A 23,447-nucleotide genomic window follows, 5' to 3' on the forward strand; every position below is an offset into this window, starting at 1 on the left:
TTTATTGTATTATTTCAGTTTTATGTGTGTTACCATGATGATGTTTAGTGTTTGTGTGAATGACACTGTGCACCTTCTATATATGTTAATATTTAAAAGCTTGGGATAGGCTTTTGTTCATCATGTGATTTTCTCATCACCATCCGCTTTTGGTGGTTATCAGTGTATTACAAAAGTACAAAACAGATTTCAGTACTTCAGTAAGTTTGTATATTAACATTATATCAATTAATGAAATTACGGTATTTAACTTTAAATTTAAGTTAAAACAGTAAAACCTAAAATGCTGCTACCGTTTTTTTACGGTAAAATGTTGGCAACCACAGCTGCCGTTTTTTTACCGTAAATTTTACGAGTGTTTTTTTACAGTGTAGTGTAGCTGTACATAGACAAGCTTAGAATGTGATTTTACCACAGTAGCCTCATGTCAGCCTTTATATTGTCTAGAAAAATCATGTCTTTCTTTAAAGTCTGTATTTAATGTTTATTCTGGTCCATTTTTTTCTGTTGTAATCAACAAGTGTTAAATATAGAGCTTCACTTGTCAAGTACGTCAGCTAGTTAAGGCCATTTCTTCAGTCTGATTGGAAGTAATGATCACTTTGACTATGCTGGTGGTGACCAGTTGAGTTAGTTGCTTGTTAGACCAGCTACCAATGATGAAGTGACAAAAGAATAGTAGGAACATAATATTACCTGAAGTATCCATGCAATGGAGTGTCTGCTTCTAGTTAGTGAAGCAAACTCACAATTGTTTTTTGGAGACTCAGCAGTTTGGACAGTTGTGTCACAGCAGTATCTGGCCACGCTGTTTCAAGATGCCATCTTCAATCAAGAGCCGAATCACTCTCAGAGAGAAAAATACCAACAACATAACATTGACATTTCACACAAGCAGTTATTCACTGCTGACAATTTTATAATGATTCATGTGTCCCCTGCAATCACAGAGGCAGTAGAGTCATGTGAAATTCTGAATGTGTGGCGTGCCGATCACTTACGTGTCAGAGGAACGCCGCTGTGTTTGAGAAAGATCACTCCCCAGAGACTGACCTTATAGACTCCCGGATACTTGCGGTTCTCTGAGAGCTCACCTCAGGACACAGAAAACCATCAATTACTTCCATCAGGGTAAATGAGAGGAGTTCATACCCTCCAAACTGTAAATAGATGAATACACAGGCTGCTGAGTGTCATTGTTGACTGTTATTGGACAGTCTCTGCTTTAATGGGACAGTAAGTTATATGGCTATTCAGAGTTGTTGTGTGTAATGATTCTTGATGGTTTCTCTCACTTCCGTGGAACAGAATTCAGAAACAGGCCAAAAAGATTTGGATTTAATGTCAGATCCTGAGTCTCAGGCGTAAGTGAGTTGGTGAAATCGCATGTCTGTTTGTGTCTTCTGTTGCTTACTAGCTACTTGATGTTCATCTATGAGACTCTTTATATACTCATTGGAAAGGTGGGGCTTGTCGAGAAGGGTCTGGCTGCAGACTTGCACTTGCACTCTCAGATTTGCATTCTCAGACTTGCACTGCAAGGCTGCAGCCAGACCCTCTTGGGCTTGTCAGAACCAATGGGATGTTGTCTGCACTAAATAATAGAGAATGTAAGAATAATGAATCATTATTCATATTGATTTGCTGTAGTGCAGAGTCCTGTAGCTAATGCGGTACAAAAATACAATCCATAATGGAATAACATGAATGAAGCAAATACATGAAAGAAAGACTATAAAAATAACACTGGTAAATGGTACATGCGATTATCTATCTATCTATCTATCTATCTATCTATCTATCTATCTATCTATCTATCTATCTATCTATCTATCTATCCATCCATCCATCCATCCATCCATCCATCCATCTGGCATTCTATCTGTCTTCCATTCTGTCATTCTGTTGCTACGTCTGTCTGTCTTTATCTGTCTCTGTCCATCCATCCATCCATCCATCATTCTATTTATTGGTCTGTCTATATTTGACCAAAAAAAAAACTTTTAATGAGTGTTTTATCAGTAGTTTTTATATCTATTTTTACTTCTATGTAAGTGTTAAATGATATAGTGTAATATAGTATGTACAGTATATAAATGTTTATTATATTTATGAATGCTTGTATTATTATTATTATTATTAATAATAATAATAATGATAATATAATGATTTTCACTGTATCAAAAATAATGGCTTTGATATTTTATTAGTTTGAAGCAGCATGAGGGTGGGTAGATGATTACATAAATGTTGTGTGGAGAGATTACTCAATTCACTGACAATTTCGGTCAAACCTTTATTTTTTCTCATGAGAATTATCATGCAACCTTACTTTCAAAAAAATAATGAAAGTTTGCTTTTATTTGGCTCAAAAATGGCTTCAGATGTCTGTTCATAATGAAATGCTTTACTACTGAATACTATGCAGTGCTATATACTAGAGTTGGAGTCTTTAGTCTCATACTCAATCTATATGTTTGTGTCTTGTCATGTTGTCTTTTTGTCTTATGTCCCCCTTACTGAGCACAGACGGAGATTTTGAACTCCATGGGGACGTCAGGAAGCATGAACAGTTCCTTGAAATGATGATAATATTTCATGATAATATCAGTCTGATAATATTAGTGTGGACGGCTATTCTGAGCGCCCTGCAGTATGGCAGCTCTACTCTAGAGTGGATTAGCGGTCACCCGCTGTGCATTGTGGGAGTTTTGCTCCCTGCGTGCAGCTTTCCTCTGCTCCCTGTGACTGAGGGATCTACCTTCTGAACTGTGAGGTTTGTCTTATAATATGTCATGTAATATTATGGTAACCAAATTAAACACTAAACTTACTGTTGGTTTCAGTTCACAAAGCCGGCACTGACTGATCTGCGCTTGAGGAAAATGATGGATACCAGGCAACACATTTGTTATTCTAATCAGTTTCCGAGAGCGTTTAATAGCATACTGCTCTTAATCATATCTAAAGTGCTTTTAAGTGCTGTAATGCCGCTCCATTGGCCATCAAGCGCAGGTAAAAACAGCCCAGCAGGTGTGCAGCACCTGTCAACAGTAATGAGCGCCAGTTCTTTATGCAGCAGGATTTCAGGTTTTGATCCTCCTTTAATTGTAGCGAAGCGCTCTGTACTTTTGAATTTACTGTAGATCCTGGAATGTATTTGATGCTCGTTGTACGAGCTTAAAACCCGTTCGCACTTCAAACGCTGTGCTTAACGATTCATGTTGGCTCAGGATTGCAAGGTTGCACGCGCCGATGAAGGAAACGGCATGTGAACGTCCAACCTAGCCAGAGTAAGCAGAGCGCTTCATTCAGAAGTGATCATGGAAATGAAGCATTCCCTGTGAATGAGATGAACATGAAACGGCATTCGCTACTCATTCTGCTTTTGTAATGTGACACATTTCCTAGTGAAAATATGTGGCACGTGACTTTATTTTATATTTAATTCATCAGGAATTGAGTGAATCGTGGAAAGTGGGTGTTATATGCCGGAAGGTAGTCAGGTGAATTGGAGTGGAATGGGAAATAAGGACTGTTTTTCATAGCAAGTATAAGTACATTTTGATCAAAGACAAACATTATTTTTAATACCATGCACTGAAAGGTGTTAATTTAATTACATCTAATTTAGTTTAATCATGCTATATTTTTTTTCCTGTTATTTTTTATGTGAATTTATGTATTATTCACTGAATACTAGGAAATTTAAATAATTAATATTGGTACAGATAGTAGAATTACAGACGATAATTGAAACACTACATTGTTTTAATAACATGCACAAATGAAGGGCAAACGTATATATATAGATTACAAAGGAAAATATTTGTTTTAACAAGTACTAATCAAGGGTGTACATATTTTATTTTATTTTATTATTCACTGAATTCCTGGGACATTATTATTTGTACAGATAGTAGAATAAATTTTTTTCTTTTACAGACCTTTTTAATGAAACATTTCCATCATTTAGTAAATCATTCTGGGCATTCTCACTAACTAGTTGTGTTAAAGATACCCAACTTGGAACAGTATTTTGTTGTAATATACGGTCATATAACTATACAATCTTGTGTGTGGATGTATTTCACTATTGGGGTCAAACAGGTTCATGTGCTGCTAAATCAAGTGTGTGTGTGTGTGTGTGTGCGGCTCCTACCATGTTTCTCCTGGTCATACATCTTCTCTCACTTTAAAGTCTCTCAGCCTCTGAAGCGTTTGAAGCCCTGCAGGCTTTCTTGCTTCAGCTTGACGTTTTTGAATGTTTAGCTAACCTCAGATCTGGACAAGGATTTCATTAACGATAATAATCATGAAGATGTAGTTACACTGCTTAATACCAATTCAGTTTGAGGGGGAGTCATCAATCCTCTTTGAGCAGTCACATAACATTATATATAACATTAAAAATACCACAAATCATGATAACAATGTCACTGTCACAGTGTGTTTAGTTCAGAAATGGGTTTATAGGTCTTTGAGTTACTTGTTTTTTCCATGTATTATGTTTGAATTTGCATAAAATTAGATATATAATCATTTTATTCATATTAATTAATCATGTCTTATGTGTGTGAGATTGGAGGGTGTTTACATAAAACTAAAGCAATGTAGAAGCAGCAGAACCGAATGAACCACATTTCCATATTTTATATGAAATGAAGCAAGTGTAATGATAAATGATAGGAGAAGGATATGTTTTCCAGATGTCTGAAATAGCCTAAGGCCGTTTTAGTCTGTGGCTTGGCTGGCTGAGCTGATATCGAGCTTTGAATGTGTTCAATAAAGACTGTGATCTGCTTCACCACATGGAGTCAAAAGTTTCAGAGCTTTAGTCGAGAACGGGTGGTCATAGGATTACCAAGATCGTTACTAACCCAACACACAGTTTGGCTGTGAACCTGACTAGTGCTCTGGAGGGGTGGGTGGTAGACTGGTTAAAGCTCAGAGCTGCTATTGAGAAGGTTAAATGTCTACAAGGAGCGGGACACGAGTCACACAGTCTGTCAGATATAGATATTGTTAAAAATAGGCTAGAATATCGAGACCTCTGAGAGGGGACAGGCCAAAATCATAATTTTGGTGGGCATAAGGAAAGTACCACAGATTGCACAAAACTTTTAAGCAGCACAACTTTTTTCAACATAATAAAGAAAATAATAAGAAATGTTTCTTGAGCTCAAATCAGCATATTAGAATGATTTCTTAATCTTAAATCTTAGAATACTTAAGTAGTGAATAAATGTGTATATATATATATATTTTTTTTTATCTTAGAAAAAGATATTCTACCTTTTGGAACAACCATCACATCTATAATGCCTTGCTATGTCGTCATCTTGCTTGATAGAGATGCCATGTATTTTAAAGTGAGTAAGTGCTCCCTGGTCTATATGAATCAATATGACCAGTCTGGTTAAGAGTTTAGTTTGAATTTGTCTTATATATTGACATGTAGGTATGATGTTCTTCATATGATATTGTGAGCGTCTCCAGTGCTGTAGAAAGAACTATCCTCACACACTCAGTCACTGTGACTACAGGGAGTCAAAATACAGCAGAATAAAAGTGTCTCTGGGTGAGCCGCCGATAACATCTGTCTGAATGTCCGCATGCTCTTTTTTTTATCTGAGATGTGTTTTTATCACTGAGTCCTATAGGCTTTTTCCATTCTCTGTGAAGGTTATTTTTATTCATAGACCACCAAGTCAAGACCAGCTTGACCTTTTGTCTGGCTTTTGTTAACCAAGGGGGGGGCGGGGGTGGATAAAGAAATTCAGGGTGAATGAATCGGCATATAGACCACCAGCAGGGTGTAGTCTGGCCCGCTCACTCCATCAATCACCTCGGCCTCCATCGCCTGTTTGTTATTTCAATATCCGTGCCCGAATACCTGAAAACTGAAAGGTTGAGGCTTGTCAGAGCTGTCCGGAGTTTCAGTCGTTCCCTGTGCAGACACGCTGGACTGACTTGTTCGAAGTCTAGACTGCATCGCCCCCTTGTCTTCTGCACCATGGCTGGGAATCTATTTCAGGGAATCTATATGAAGTTCAGCAGTATTACATACTGAGACTTCTTTTACTTGAGACTCTATGATTGTATTGTTGAATGACGCCTTGCTCATTTCTGACATTTCCTTTTTTAAAATTGTTGGGTTGTCAGATGAGATGGACAAATCAGACATGTTGTATCAAACTCGATTTATTTGCTAAATTTCAATTGATAATTTTTGATTGAGGTTTCTTTCTTTAGTTGTGTTTGGGAATCCACAACTTGGGTTCGACTTGTTTTTAGGCTGTTTTTTCACTCTCTGCTGCCGCAGCCCTAATAAAAATAAATATACTAAAATGTATTTGAAATGCATTTATTTTAATGCTAAGTATACTACAAATACATTTACGTATTTATGTGCTTAAAAATACTGTTAGTATACTAAACTGGCATACTTAAAGTCTGCTAAATTGGAACAACTAATTATGCACTTCAAGCACTTTATTTGTGCTGAAGTCCAACTGATGATATACTGAAGTATATTTGATTGTGCTAAAGTGGAACTATTGCAAGTATACAGTACTTTAGGTACACTTTAAATTTCTTGCATTTAAAGACAGATATTATTCAAAGATCATACAATCCTCATCAATAGTGACATTAAAACACATTTTAGGCTTAATATTAAGAAATATGCATTGTGCACAAGTAGTACTCCAAATAAAGTTCAATTATAATTTTTCTATCATTAAATCTTGAGCGATATTTCAGTAAATATATAAATAGATTCGAACTATATCTAGTATGAAATAAATGTATTTTAAATATATTACTTTTTTAGTAGGGATTTTACATCTTAAATGTGCTTTTGAGCTCCAGACTGTGATGTGTTTGTCATCAGCATGAATTATAGCTATTTATCACTTGATGACTTAGTATACGACACAAGTTATTCAAGTATTATTGACAACGCTGTCTCAGTTCTTAATATTAGTTAACATGAACAAACTATGAGCAATATAGTTCTTACAGCATATATTTTCCTCTGTAAATTTTACAGTAGTTAATTAAAAATACATTAGCAAGTTGTTCATTCATATTAGTTGAAGTACATTCATTTTAACAGATGCTAATTTCGAGTTTAAAATATGTTGGTAAATGTTTCAATATATATTAAGATTAGTAAATTCTGTAAAAATGGACTAATGTCAACAAATGGAACCTTACTGTATTATCAAATGAAAATTTTACACAGTTTTTGCGTTGTCTGCCACCGATGCATTACGTATAATAAGATTCAGTTCATAAATGTTCAAATACATTAAGTTTCATAAGCTAACAATGAATAATAACCTAAGTTGCTATTGCTATTTCATGTTACAACATTAACTTTTTAATGACGTAAAGAACCTTATTGCAAAATGTTACTGATGCATTGAAGAAGTATTAAATCAAAAAGTACACAGATTACACACTTTGCAAATATAGTTAAAAATGTGGTAAATAATTCGACAAAATGAACTATTATAAGTGAAATAATCAGATTGTGTTGGGCTGCACCAGTGATAGACATTTTTAAAGGTGAAGTATGTCATTTCTGTGCCTATGCAAATATATTGAAAATAATAACTCCCAAACAGGTAGTCCCGCCCCAGACTCACGGCATTGGTTAAGAGCGATGTTTTAATAGCACCAAAGAGACAAAATTTCACATGTCTTATACTTGACTGCCATATTTGTGGTGGTAAAAAAATGTATTTTAACATTAAACTGCACACTTTAGCTTTAAGAATGTTCTTTTGCTTTGTTGTATGCCTTCCCGAAGAGTTTTCAAGGTGATATACGTGAGAAAAACAAGGCGAGTTGAGTGTTCTGAAGATGCCTTCAGATATAATGGATATGAAATGTCTCATTCTCAAGGATTTGCCACTAAATAACTGTGCACAGAGATAGAAAGCCAAGGAAAAACCACACAGAACGAGTGAAAGCAGCCAAGAACAGAAGCGTATTCCCTGCCTGACACCTCCTCTACCTTTGGAGCAGAGCCAGTAATTGTAAAAGAAAAGCTGCCTCCAGGAAAACTAGTAAATAAAGTGGAAGGTGCGGAAAAGAAGATATAAAGCGCTCTTAAAATGAAAGAGGGGCTTTATATCAAGATAATCCACAAATGCTTACATTGCATGTCCTGCCCGGGGGTGTGTGTGTGTGTGTGTACGTGTGCAATGAAATGGCTATTTTATAAAAGGTTAAACAAACAGTGGAGCGTTTCTCCTCTGTGCCCTGTGCCGTGGCCCTGTGCTCCAGGAGGCCAGGGAGCACTGGGCCTTCGTGCTGGGCACGCGCTGCTCTGCCGGGCCCCCGGGGCCCTATTGATCTCTAGAAGTTAAGATCCCGCCTCCCACACACTCATGGATATTTGCGTCTCAGTCTGTGCTTGAGAGACGTATTGGAGTCATGAGATTTCTAAAGCAGCTTGTTTGAATGTTCAGTCTGATAGACAGTCAGTTCCTGCTGGGCTTCATGCTGTGACCGTTCAGCACACTAAACACTCGCACAGTTAAAGTCAACTTCAAATTCAGATTGACACTTTTTACTTTCCTTATGCCTGTTCCTGGCACTGCTATTTTATTATCATTGAGATACTATAATAGTTGTTTTTAATATTTTTATATTAATTTGAATGATTAAAACATATAAATTACACTCAATTTTGACAATAATACAATTATTCTAAAATTACATTAATAATTAAAATGAATAATTAATAATAAAATCATTAATAAATAATCAATAATCAATAATAAAATTAATAATAAAGTATATATAATAAACATATACAAAAATGTATATAATAATTTTATATAAATATATCATATTTAAAAAAAATATATATAAATAAATAAATGATTTTGAAAGTTTCAGTCATTTTCAGTTTTTGTCAATTTAGTTGTTTTTTTGCTACTTTTATTTCAGTTTTAGTTATTTTAATACATGAAATGAAATTAAAAATGACAAGTTAAAAGCTAGCTCAAATAAAAAAAAGGTTTTAAAAAATATTTTATTGTATTATTTCAGTTAGCATTTTATTTCAAGTAACATTTTTGTAGTGGTTTTAGTTTTAGTTTGATGATTGAAATGATTAATCGCATCAAAAATAAAAGTTTTTGTTTACATAATATATGTATGTATGCGTTTTTTATTTATTATGTATATATAAATACACACACATGCATGTATATATTTCAGAAAAATATGTCATGTTTATATATTAAATATATTTATTTATAATATACATTTTATGAATATAAACATGTAAATACATATACATATTTTCAAAATATATACTGTATGTGTGTGTACTAATATATACATAATAAATATACACAGAACACACACATATATTGTGCAAACAAAAACTTTTATTTTGGATGCTATTAATCGCGATTAATCATTTGACAGCACTAGTTTTAGTTAACTATAATAACACTGGTCCCCGGTTGTGTAAAATTCTGATTTGACTCACTTTTAATCTCACTGTTAACTTGAATTGAATTTGCCACACCCCACATAAATTTGAATTAGAATGACATGAGGTGGAATATATTGAATTGCAGTTTAAAGAGAAAAGGTACTGCATTCTGGAAAACGAAGTGTTCTTCCACCTTAATCCACAAAGTTATTTTCATAAATATGTAAATTATTATATATGATAAAACTCGAAGATTCAAAGTTTCTATTAGTTCATATGAACAACCTTTGTTTTATTTACATTTCTAATGTATTACTTTTATGTGAATTCTTTATATTTGAAATTTTCCATATTCAAATTGTAATTCCACGTCTGGTTTGTAACCATTATTCAAATTTAGGAAAATTATTTAATGGAATTTAAAAATGTTTGTAATTGTAATCTTTCATCAAAATGTAACAATAAAATACAAAAACCAGTTTGCTCTAGTTCAGAAATAAGTTTAGGTTTCAGTTGACATAAAATTATTTTTTTAAGCTTCTTAATTTTTTTTCTCATTGAAGATCCCATTGTACTCTGAAATGAATGTCACATTATGAAAGTATTATGGGTTGCAAACAGCATTTATGTTGGCTTTGTATCGACACTGTGTTGTTCTTGACCCTTGGCTTAGTGTGCACACTATACTTCATGAGTACCGTGAGTTCTGACTGTGTCTTCAATAGACAATCATCTTACAGGATCTAAATGACTCACTTGAAGCCTAAACAATATCAAGTGCTGTTTTTCAGTGTGTGTGAACCACTGACTTTCAGTGTGTGTGAACCACTGCTGGGATATACAGAGTAGTATCATGAATGCTTGAAAATAGCTTTGAAAGGCCACTGACTTTTGTAATATTAAAGATAATGCTTTCTGCTTTCACATTTTAATGTGCCATTCATAGGTTGACTTTCCTAAGTAATGCAAATGCTGTGTTTTTGTGGCAGGATTTTCAACATTGTTCTGTTTGTTGACTGGCACGATATAGTACATTGGCTCAGTCAGGTTTTAACTGAGACTAAACTATCTGTTTGCGAGCAGATTTCACCATCAGTTACAGTAAAATCAATTAAAGGAACAGTTGACCTAAAAATGAAAACCCATATTCTGTTATTTAGGGAGAATTTTGAAATAATCTTCAGTTTTAGTGACTCTCATGCTTCATCAAGGTACAAAGCAAAAAACAAATGCATCAAAATAGTCCATATGAGTTGAACACAAGCTGCCATGTGAATTTAGAAGACTTTGCAATATAGCACAGTTGTATGCAATTTTCATTTTGAGTGAACTGTTCCTTTAAACTCTAAGATTTGTCTTCCTTCTTCAACCAGTTTCGAATCGATTTGCACAAACTGTCTTTGTAATAGAAAATTCTCCCTCCTAAACCCAACCAAGCTCACAGTAGTGAGTGCTGATGTGGCTTTTACAGTTACCAGTATTAACAGTCTAAAGGAAGGCTGATTCAGTATATAATTAAATTAGTCACAAACTACCGTCAAATTAAAGATCACAAGATGTTCCTTTAATGGCTTGGTGGTGTTTTAAATGTAAAGGATTTCTTGTCAACAACACCTAATCAATATCTGTCAATAATCAGTAAGATCAGAGAGGTCATTTTGAATGATTAGAGGTGTTGAATTGCCTTGGGCTACTCTGGGTGTTTGCTCATTATATGATTTGAATTGCTAACTAGGTTACCCTCCCCATTAAGTCCTTCTCCAGATCACCGTAAAGAGTTTATGGCACACATGACATTTCTACAGTCATATAACAGTAAGGAAAGAGGGATATGCAGAGCTCAAGATTGAAAGAGTGACTGTGTAACTGTAGAAAGAAGGAGATAAAAGTGTTGAGTGTGTCCAAACAGCGGCGTGCTGAGATAAACAGGTGGGCACAGGCGGGCAGACGGGTATTAGCGGCCACATGCATGCACAGGTTCCAAAATTAACACTCACAAATTGTCAGGTGCCAAATGTGTGGAAATCGTCTTTGGCAAATAAAACTTTACTGTAACTGCAACTTGGTTCAAGTTGAATGGTAAGAATTATACTCTAATGCGAGCAAAATACTTTTTTTTGTACTTTTGTTGGGAGTTTTAACCATAGTTTGCAAAAAAAAAAAAAAAAATAATGAAGAACAAAGCCACCATCTGTTAGACTAAGGAACAGATTTACTAACAGTTTACGCCAGCGCAAACCGTCTTTTGCCGTTAAAATAGAACTGTCAGGATTTACTAAAGACGTGCAGTGAAGAATTAGCTCTGAAAAGGCGTGGACACAGTTATTTTTGCGCCTGACCTTATTAAATATGCTTTTGTAGGCGTTTCCCTTTCAGCCGCGAAATTTATGGGAGGAGAGTATTCAAATTAATCATGCAACGTGATTTGCTAACATTTGCGCTCATCAAATTACTGATATTTGCGCCATTATTTAATGCCCCAAAAAAGCATGTCTTAAAGCAGGAGGTAATCTGCGCTGCTCTTGGTAGATTGCGCTGGTCATTATGGATATGATCTGGCTGCGTCTGTGTTCTTTAATGTGCGCATTGTTAGTAAATCACCCGCAGAATTTCCCCTCTCATCGGCGCTTTTATGGAATTGCCCTCTAAAGCTAATTTGCCCTGTTTAGTAAATCTGGCCCCAGGTCTTACACTTACACAATAAAGGTGCTTCATGATGCCATAGAAGAACTTTTTGTCTAAATGGTTCCATAAAGAACCTTTAACATCAAAAGAAACTTTCTGTTTCACAAAAGTTTCTTTGTGGTGAAAGAAGGTTCTTCAGATTTTAAAAAGGTAAGAAAGAGAGGGTTCTTTAAAGAACCTTTGACTGAATGGTTCTTTGTGGAACCAAAAATGGTTCTTCTATGGCATCGCTGTGAAGAACCTTTTAAAGCACCTTTATTTTTAAGAGTGTAACTTGTGACAGATTCAGATTTCTTGAAATTTGTATGGGTTATTTTGTGGGATAGTAATGGATAATGCCATATTTAACTCTATTTTTGTCATAAATCATTTTTAGTTGCTGTGCACATGTAATGATAGTGTGTTTGTGCATATAAAGTATGACAACTTTTTAAAATTTTGTTTCGGAATTCACAGTAAACTTTGTTTCAGACCACATCCAAACGAATCTAGTGGTCATAGATAGAATTATGTGTTTTTCCAAGTCTAATCTGCATCCCAGAGGTCCCTTTTTATTGTTTTATGAATATGCAATTTGTCTATTTTAAGCAGTGTGCTTTTTTCTATATCAGATTTAAAAAAATTCATATAATTACTGGCATATTGTAATGGCCAGAAGTGCAATTGCATTGCATTTTTCGATTTGTTGTATCATTATTGTCTGAGGGGTTAGTTAGGTGCCAAAAATGTAATACTTTGGGTTATGAATTTGTTCAAATCTAAAACTTTAAGTAAGAGCAAAAGTACTATTGATTCTTACCTCAGCAAACATTATGCCGAACCACTCAATGTTTTCCCAAACCACAAGTGAAATGTTCAGTCCTGCTCTCAGTTATTAGGTGCCTAAATATTCCCAGACAGGTCGATAGCTCGTCTGGTAAGACAAATGGCATGGTTACCAAAATCTAGCTAGAGCCAAAAAAAAAACTACTTCTAACAGCAGTCATTACTCTGGGAGGCCAATTAAAAAACAGCATCACTGTACAACACCATCTGTAGACAACAGCTACGACTGTTTATGTGTGCATGTGTAGTTTGTATTTATGTGTGCCATCGTCCCAAGAAAATCTAGGGCAATTAACAGAACAGTCAGAGCACAAGCAATTATAGAAAGTCTCTTTTTGTCTGTCCAGAGAGAGCGTCGTCCCTCGGTGTCTCTCCTCTGGAATTCTGATCCCGTTTGGAGGTGGCAACCTGGGAAGTGTTGGGAGGGTTAGTGACCCCCTCACCCAGAGGAGTTCAGCTCTCAGAGCTTTGCCTGGGGTTTTTAATTAAAACCGCACCCTAGTTCAAAGCACTCCGAAGGTTCTTGGTGCCGAGCCAGTGGGGTTGACTAAATATCTAATTTCCTGCTGCGGGGCAGAGACGAGGAAGGGCCGAGTGTAATTAGCCGATATGAGGAAGAGGAGGCTGCAGGTGTGCTGAGAGTCTGGAGGTTTGGGATCAGCACTGAAAGTCCATCCCTAATCTGCTTTCTCATTTAGAGGGTGTTTATTAAAATCGCCTGCAACCGCTGATCTCTGGACAATTTAATTGGGGCTTCTTGTAGTCGTCAAAGAAAAATCACAAATGAGATCTCTTTAATATCTCGTTGTTTCTCCTAAAATCCAATGAGATTAATTGGAGAGCAAACAGACTTCAGTAATACATGTATTCAATTTTTTCACTTGCAAAGATCTTGCAAGTCAGACGCTTTAATATTAAAGTTGGCATGAAATTAAAGGTCACCCATTTTTTATTTTTTTTTACTTTGTAATTCTTAAAATTCTTAAGCACAATTTCATAACTGAATATTACAGTAAAACTTTAAACTTCAAAACTTTCCAGTTTTAATTTAAATGTTTCTTTTTCTTTCTTTTTTTTGATAATGCATTCACTTGCATGTATCTCACATCTTGACTTTAAGTTCTCTCACAACTCCCATCTTAATTTTATAGCTTTTAAAATCATACTTGTTGTGAAGACCCGCATTATTTTTTCTGCGTTTATATATTTTTGTTATATAGAAGTATTTTAAAATATTTGTTATCATTAAAAGGCTTTTATCCTTTTTGTACTGCATTTCATGTTTTTTATAAACCTTAATTTTGCAAATGACTGTGTTATAATGATGAGGATCTAATGAGAAGCACCATTGAGAATAATGAGAATTACAAAAAAACTCAAAAGTAAAACTTTCCAGAGGCATTGCAGTAATGAGAATTTATAGGCTAAATTGTGCTTAATTGTCATGGAAGTAATGACATAATATGAATGGTGCTAAAACAGGCTTCATTTTCTTTACGCAAAATATAATGTCTTTCTTTCTCTTTTTTCGGTGGGTGGGTGAAATATGACCTTGACTGGTTTTACCCATTAAATTGTACAACAAGTTAAGTGCAGAGAATATTGACTTACTCATATGAACACTGACCTTTGACCCTCACGTTTGTGACCTCTAGAGTAACCCCTGTGGATGTCAGCTGTTAGATACTGTGGATTATCTCATATTGACAGAGGATATCAGATGTCTGCTGCCTCGGGCTTTACTGTGTTATTTACCTCATTTGGGCTTAATTCAGCCACAGATCTTTCTGGTTAATGTGATATTCAAGTAATTACAATGTCTTTTATGTGCCAGGACCTGCAGGTATCTGAAATGTACCTGTTCACATTGGCTGAAAATTCAACATCCATATTTTTGAATACTAGTCAAGTCGTGTGTGCTGTTCCATCTATTAGTGCTTTCAGTAACACTTTAGTATAGGGACCAATTCTCACTATTAACTAGTTGCTTATTAGCATGCCTATCATTAACATATTGGCTTTATGTTTATTAGTACTTATAAAGCACATATTCTGCATGACCATGTTCTACATCCAATGTTCCCTCTAATTTTTTTTTTTCTTGCGGAGCAAAACTTTTCTCTATTGGGCACAAATTTTGGCCACCTGAGCAAAAACATTATTTATACCAGACCTGTACAGCACACACACAAAAAAAGTTTGTAACTTTTAACTTAAATGTGCTATTTATATTTGATTTGAACCTTGATGTAACTAAATGATGTACATTTTAGGTTACCTGAGAAAACATAAGCAGTGTTTATAATAAATAATATTATTATTGGCTCAGCGGCCTAGTAAATGTCCTCACTTACGTTATTTGCAGCTTCCATCGTGACGTGAATAACAGCTAGTTAGTTTATCAGTGTATATATTTTTTTTTTTCGAGAGATCCTGACAGCGGGTGGAACTTGTTGTAAAGTTAGTGATAACAAGGCCCACCCATTTAGAGGAAAGATATCATTGGTCAATTTTTCTGTCAGTCGAAATTACTCCCCCATTGATTTACTATTGCTTGGCCCTCTCTAATTTCATAGCTGGACCACCAATCACAGAGCCGCAAACGCTAGGCGGAAACATTCAAATATGGAGAAAATGGGGTGTGTTTATAAGACCATTCACTGAATACGCAGATTTGAAGAGGTTGTTTTTTTTCACAGAAGTTGTATTTGTTTTATTTAGATTGTTTGTCTTTAAAAAAAATAAAATAATAATATTTTTTTCATTAAAAATATATTTTAAAACATTTATTTAAAAATTGTAAATATTGTTTTTACAATAAGTTAGGCCCTCTCTTGATTCGGCTCTTTGTATTAAGCAATTCATGAATACATGATGCTGTTTTGTTCATAATTGTTTATGCAATTTACGAAATTATATTTGATTTATAAATGACGACGCGATATCGACCTCTTTTGGAAGGCCAAACAAAGTAGTTTCGCTTTCACAACGAAACACACAGCGCCTTCACGACATGGCGGTGGCGGCAACAACAATACTACAGCGAGAATAAAAGTTACGCCTTCTTTCTTTGTGTGAACATTTGGGTGGCGTTATGCAAATCTTCCCAGATAGTGACGTAGGTATTTGGGGGCGTGTTAGAACGAGCCGTTTTAGGTAGGTGTGGCTGACTCTTTTATAAAGAATATCTCTTTGGATTTGAGACTTTAGTCTTTGCAACTTTACAGATCTTCTTTATGCACCAAGAGCTTGTAACACTCCAAAGAGAAAGGAAAAATTGAAATCGCATCATATGACCCCTTTAAGACCTATTTAATCTGTACATAAAAAAATTTGAAATTAGATATTTGTTAAATTTTTATTGTGTTTGACTGTTAAAACAAAAAAAATATTTGTTGTTTGTCTCAGTAAATTGGGTTAATTTAAAAATACAGTGGTTAAATTAAAAAAAAAATTCTATTGCTCTTTGTTTTAAAAAAGGTTATAAAAATTGTCAATAAATATCGATACCGAACGATATGAAACATTATATCGTTGATACGCTGATCGTTGCGCCACATTATTTCTTCTGCGCATAGAAGAAGTGCGCGACAGCTTAGAGGGAACATTGTCTACATCCCTACCAAAATACCTAAACTCACAACTACCTTACAAACTATTAATATGCAGCAAATGAAGAGTTTATTGAGGCAAATTCAGTTAATGATTTGTTAATAGTGAGAATTAAACCATAAGATAAAATGTGACCATGCTTTCTTAATATTCTGTGCAATTAATGCACATGTAAAAGTCACTGACACAAAATTATTTCACTCATATCTTTCCTTTCACGCATATTCATTGAGAGTGAGTTGAATTATGAAAGCGATACAGAGGGTAGAGAACAGGTGCATTGTGGCCCTCAGACCAACCAGGTGGAGAGAAAGCTCATGTTTATGAGATCACAGGTTTTATGCTGTACTCTCAAACATGCAAATAATCCCTCAGTTCTAGCAGTAATGACACAATGGAAAAGCATGATTACAGAATAAAGGACATGCTCGCTCACACACTGTTCCTCACTGACTCCATGTAGACACTGGGGGTGCGTGTGAGAACAGCTATGAGGCAAATGTTGACACTGATTTGTAAGTGATCTAAACAGAAAAATGAGCGGAAAACCTGAAAGAAGATCTTTGTAGGCTCGCAGTGCATTCTGGGCCATTCGTATGTGCTCATTATATCCAAATGTTCTGCTCACACTCATGTGATGCTCCATTTCAGGCAATATGAAGAGTGCTAAATAATTCACGAGATGCTGGGATCAAACGTCTGCTTCTGCTTGTGCTCTTCTGAATGCAGAAGGGTGTGTGTTGGTGTTGGTGGGTTAGAATTTGGGGTACTGGGATATCAGTCTTTTGGCGATGTTCAGTATATTCTGTATCTTGATGTATTTGGTCTAAAACGAATGTTTGTTTGTTTGTTTATTTGTTTCTCAGAGGAACCATAATTTTTTGACCAAACATCCATTATAACCATTTAGTTTAGAACTTAAAGGTCCCCTGAAATGCTTAGAAACACGCAGCGTTACTCTATGTGTTGATGTCATTTTAACTGAAACAGGAAGACAGGGCGGGACATATCAAGCAGCCCCGCCTCTTTTTAAAATAGCCAAAAGCGTTCGTTTATATCACAGCTTGGGCTAGAGCCGTTCATAGCCGTTGAGCTCCGTAAAGCCGCATTTGACAGGGTATGCCAGCCACAATCTCATCTATATTGCTATAAAATATAGCATTCTGTGTAGAATTCAAATAGCTCCGATACATTTTGTGGTCTGTGCTGACTCACGCATGTGATCCGCTCTGTGCTATCGTGTCTCTGGACCGGAGTGTGTGTGCGGTGCGGTGGTTAGCGTGACATGTTTGAATCGTTCCCTGTCCCCTATATAGTGCACTACGTGCCATTCTGTCAAAAAAATCGTTGAGCCGTTTTGGCAGAAGTGACGAACGTCTCGGTTACATATGGTAACCCTCGTTCCCTGAAGGAGTAGGGATTTTAAAAAAACACTTTTTATTATTTGAAAAATGTCAGAAATGTGTTTTTTTTTCTAGAGAATTTACAGTTTGTTGTTGTTTTTTTTTGACACAATAATGACAAAAAATATTTTTGAATCAGAGTTTTGGATTGAAATTGATTCAAACTGCTTTGGAAAGACATGAGGGCAAGTAAATGACTAAAGTATTTTCATTTTTGAGTGAACTATACCTTTAATGATTTCATATGTGTGTTAGTGAGAAAATAAATGTTTGATTAACCGATTGATTGATTGATTGATTGATTGAGAAGTCTCTTATGCTCCCCAAGTCTTCATTTATTTGATCAAAATTACAGTAAAACAGTAATATTGTGAAATAGATTTTACCATAGACGATTTTTACCATATCCATAGACTTTCGTAAAACACACACACACACACACACACACACACACACCACTGCACAGAAAATCAATGTTTCTGCTCATTGGTATATTGGGTTGGGTCAGTGTGTCATGATTTTCTCCTCTGGCCTGTGGTCATCAGATTAGCTCCAGACGTCTAATAAAATTGAGTGATAATTTGACATGGTCATTGTGATGTGGGTTAGTGTGCTCACCGGATTAATCTCTGTGGAATTGGCAGGGAATTCCCTACGGATCAGCATATTTCCCAGTCAATCTCTCTCTGACGGATGTGATGTTTTCATTTGGGGCTTCTTATTGCCTTTGAATTTACTCAGGCGTTATGCTTACATTTCCATCAGAAGCTAAAATAAAGTCATTCATGCGTGCCCTCTACACACACACACACACACACACACACAAAGAGGACTGTGTGTGAGAGTGTGAGAGAGTCTATTAGACAGATTCCTGTTTATTCAGTGGGAATCACTGAACAGCGAGAGCTCAGAGGTCAGACTGGGTTACACAGTCACATAGATTTAACCTTCACCTCTCTTTCCTCCATATGTGATACTGTTCTCTGGGTGATCTGTGCGTCTAATAAAATTGAGTGATAATTTGACATGGTCATTGTGATGTGGGTTAGTGTGCTCACCGGATTAATCTCTGTGGAATTGGCAGGGAATTCCCTACGGATCAGCATATTTCCCAGTCAATCTCTCTCTGACGGATGTGATGTTTTCATTTGGGGCTTCTTATTGCCTTTGAATTTACTCAGGCGTTATGCTTACATTTCCATCAGAAGCTAAAATAAAGTCATTCATGCGTGCCCTCTACACACACACACACACACACACACACAAAGAGGACTGTGTGTGAGAGTGTGAGAGAGTCTATTAGACAGATTCCTGTTTATTCAGTGGGAATCACTGAACAGCGAGAGCTCAGAGGTCAGACTGGGTTACACAGTCACATAGATTTAACCTTCACCTCTCTTTCCTCCATATGTGATACTGTTCTCTGGGTGATCTGTGTGTTTATGTGTGTGTGCGTCTGGTTTGGCACATATTGAAGTAGCCAGTGTGTGTTTATTCATATTAACATTTTACTGCCATTTATTCATATTTCCATTCTTCTGTGAAACATGCAAGGAGATGCTAGATTCTCTGAGCTGTTCTTGTTCATACTGTTAAAGTTGATGGTGATATTTAATATCGAATTCCAAAAAGGACTAAAAAACTAGTTTAAATACCATGCATGCCAAGTCTTCAGTCTGAAGCCAAAGACCTTTTGGTCTTTAGAGAACATTTATTGCATCATTCATTCAAACAACGAGACTCTTTGTGAAATGGCTAACCAGCTATTCAGATCCATCGAAACCTTGGTGAAATCTGTGTGTAATGGTGAAGATAGTGTGCTGACTGGTTGTTGAGTTAATTGCCACCTTCGGTACAGTGGAAATAGTGGTCTTGTCTTGAGACCACGAGATCAAGACTCTGATAATTATGGGTTCTGTGAGCATTTACCTCTCAGATTACTCCATTTAAAGAGATTACATTTTCTCAATCTAAGTGAATTCTCTTTCTTCTTGTCGGTTCTCCAGATCTGGATAAGCCTGTGCTCACAGTGCACCAGACGGTGGGTGATGTACGAGGGAACTACTATCAGGAGAAAACAGTGTTTTTACGCTGTACGGTAAACTCCAACCCTCCTGCTCGCTTTATCTGGAAACGAGGAAATAAACCAATCGAACAGAGCAAAGACAACGGAGTGGATATCTACGAGCCTCTGTACACACAGGTACAACATTATCATGACTTCTGTTGTTGTTTTAGTGAGGTAATGATATTTTATAGACCTTAATCCTATACCTATACCTATACCTTTAAAATACATTTTTTGTTTTTTTAAACACTATTTAATTTAATGTAATTGTATTTAATTGTATTTTATTTTATTGATTTTTTTTTTTTTTGGGGGGGTGGTCTCTGGGTGTGCCGAAAGGGAGTTTAAGTTCCCCAAACTGAAGTAAATCCCAAACCTCTCTTACACACAGCTGGACAATATGCATGATTTCTCTATAGGCCTTATTTCCCCTAAAACAGAAAATAGTTTAATTAGAGTTAATAATCATTTGAGTAGCAGATAACCACAGGAGACGCGCTTAATCACAGAGAAATGTACTCAATAAATCAGCGATCCATCAGTGATGAATTCATAATCTGAGCACTTATTATTAAAGAGCCATTTGAATAAGGTGGGATGGATGGAGATTGATGGCTTTGCTATTAATAATGAGGATTATTCATTCTCCTGATGGACGCAGTCAAAAGAATGAGATTAATTTAAAATTCCTGAATTCATTCTCTCTTTATCATGCACACAAATTGACATTGAAAAATGACATTGCATAGAAATACAAGGGTCATTCATAGGAAACGACATGGTACCTTTTGTGCCCCATTAGTGCTCACATGAATTACTACTGACATATTTTACAGTATACAGAACTTAGTCTCATTATTTGATGGATTGAACCTTGTTTAGTGTGTAATGCACAGGAAATTCCGGAATGTTTTTTTTTTTTTTTGGAATATCAGCCAAATTTAATGTCCCAATTGAACCCAATTGTATTTGAATGGATAATATAGAATTTAATGTAACTATATTTCAATTTTGTTTTGACATTGGAATATTATTCAAATGTATTAATTTACATTAACTTGAACCCTGTTATGCTGTGACATTTCCTGTTTCTGACATCATATTTGAAGAAATGACATCATTACAGTTGGTTTCAGTTAAAGTCAGCTACTTTATATTGCAACCTTTATGAGTGTGTTTTTTTGTAGTATTTCGTAGTTTGCACTTCTGTTACACTCTGTGATGCCCCAGGTGGGAAAATGTGTTTTCATATTTTAAATATGAATTACTCAATAGTAGTCAAATTATACAAAAAGAAAAATTCTAAAAGCACAAATGACACTGTTTCCGGAGGATGACCGACAAACAACATTTTGTTGTCATTATGTATAAATGCCTGTTTTGACTAACAGATGTGTGAATGTGTGTGTGTTTGCAGGGTGAGACAAAGGTGCTGAAACTGAAAAACCTCCGTCCACAGGACTTTGCTAATTACACCTGTCAGGTGTCCGTCCGGAACGTGTGTGATATTCCAGACAGCTCGGTCACCTTTCGCCTTGCCAACACCACTAGTGAGTTCCCGTTTACGCTCAAACGCTCACATTCACTCTCTTTCCGTCATTATACAGCAGCTGTAGTGAGTTTTGCATATGAATTTTGTGCTTTTTTTAATTTTGCTCATTTTATTACAGGGACAAATTAACTGCGTATGGAATTTCGTTTCTGCCGTTAGTTTTACAGAAACTTTAGGAGTGCCTGTCTTTTCTCCTTCAGTTCTTTTTATTATTTTTCTCCTCAAATGTTCCTTTTCCCCTGGATATGTGTTGACCTGTCATGATCCTTCAGAAATCATTCTAATATGCTGATTTGCTGCTAAGGAAACATGAAAAGAGGAAACCGTGATAGATTTTTTTTCAGGATTCCTGAATGAAAAAGATCAACATTTATTTACAATAGATTTTTCGCCAACATTATAAATGTCTCTACTGTCACTTTTTTGATCAACCTAATACATCCTTGATGAATAAAAATATTAATGTCTTTCAAGAAAAAAAATCCTTTCAATGATTCTTTGTCAACTTTCCCTTGTGACAACTAGCCCCAGTCTCTCTTATATATGCTTTTTCACATGCTGTCAAGAGGTTTCATAAGGTATCTTTAGTAGATGGTATTTCACACTGAAGTCCTATGAAAGCTTACAATATATTCCAATAGAAAACTGTTATTTTAAATTGAAATAATATTTCACAATATTACAGTTTTTCTGTATTGTTACTTTCAAATAAATGCAGCTTCAGTGAGCATAAGAGACTTTCAAAACATTTAAAAAAATCTTACTGATCTCAAATTTTGAGTGGTAGTGTATATCATTCTGCTATCTATTTATAACAACATTAATTTAACATCCATACATTTATATTCTATCGTATTAAAAGATTTATTAAGAAATGTTGTCAAAAAAGGAATAATAAGTGTAAAATATATTCTTTTATATTCTTGTTATATTTTTCCTTTTTGACTTAATATTTCATGTTTCAGATTCAGATGAGTGTCTGTTGAATCAGAATTTATCAGTGAAACAAAAATTGATGCCTAGCTGTCATTTTGAAGGTTTCTTAAACAAATTTTATATAAAAATGTCTCAAGATTCAGCGTATTATTTAATGAGATGTACAAACTGATATTTCTTTCAGTTTGTTCATCACACTGGAAATTGAAGGTCAAATCGAGCATGGGATACAGTATCCCATGCACTTTCCTCTGTTGTGTACTTCACATTTTAGCAAATGCAGTAGGCCATCATTCTGTGTATACAAAAGTTTGCGAACTCTGCAAAGTGTGCATACTACATAGTGCAAGTACTAGTTTGTGATGTTATGATTAAATGGTAAAATCACTGGAACACACAGTTTCAACTGGCTTGTTGCTTTAATAGAAATCCGAGGAGACTCAAAAGGAGTCTGTTTGCACTTGGTTCACTAGTATAAAAAATGTATCATATGCAATATTTATTTAAATCAAAGGCAATTTAATGACCTTTATCACTGATTACATTTTAAAAACCTTTGGGGTTTCAGCTCTATGCATGTATCAGAAGATAAAAACAAATACACCTACTATACTTTTGTTAATACGTCAGTGTTTTGTGTTTAATTATATGTTTATGCACTGCATCGTTCATGTAGACGTACAGGCACCATCTGTACAGATCGTTCAAGAGGAAACAACTGATGTGACTCAATCTCGCTCAAATGAAGCTTTAATTGGATAATTGTATGGCTGGGATTGAAAGAGCTGTTGAAGATCGGGAAGAGAGAGAGAGATTGTCCTTATTCAGAGAAAGGAGCCAACCTGGTGGAACATTTTTCCCTTTCAAACAGTCCCCCCCCCCCCCCCCCCCCCCTCTCCATCT

The 23,447-nt window shown here is 35.4% G+C and overlaps 1 protein-coding gene across 1 annotated transcript in view; it reads left to right on the forward strand.

The window, feature by feature from the left end:
* LOC107679144 (MAM domain-containing glycosylphosphatidylinositol anchor protein 1-like) overlaps positions 1 to 23,447 on the forward strand; it is a 181,564-nt gene that overhangs the window by 33,728 nt on the left and 124,389 nt on the right. Inside the window, exons 4-5 of the mRNA XM_016474603.1 lie at positions 19,995 to 20,191; positions 21,474 to 21,606. Coding sequence (XP_016330089.1) covers positions 19,995 to 20,191; positions 21,474 to 21,606 — 330 coding nt within the window. The remainder of the gene's footprint in view (positions 1 to 19,994; positions 20,192 to 21,473; positions 21,607 to 23,447) is intronic.

The sequence above is a fragment of the Sinocyclocheilus anshuiensis genome, unplaced genomic scaffold (genome assembly GCF_001515605.1).
Source record: "Sinocyclocheilus anshuiensis isolate Anshui unplaced genomic scaffold, SAMN03320099.WGS_v1.1 scaffold300, whole genome shotgun sequence".
In the NCBI taxonomy this organism is placed as follows: Eukaryota; Metazoa; Chordata; class Actinopteri; order Cypriniformes; family Cyprinidae; genus Sinocyclocheilus; species Sinocyclocheilus anshuiensis.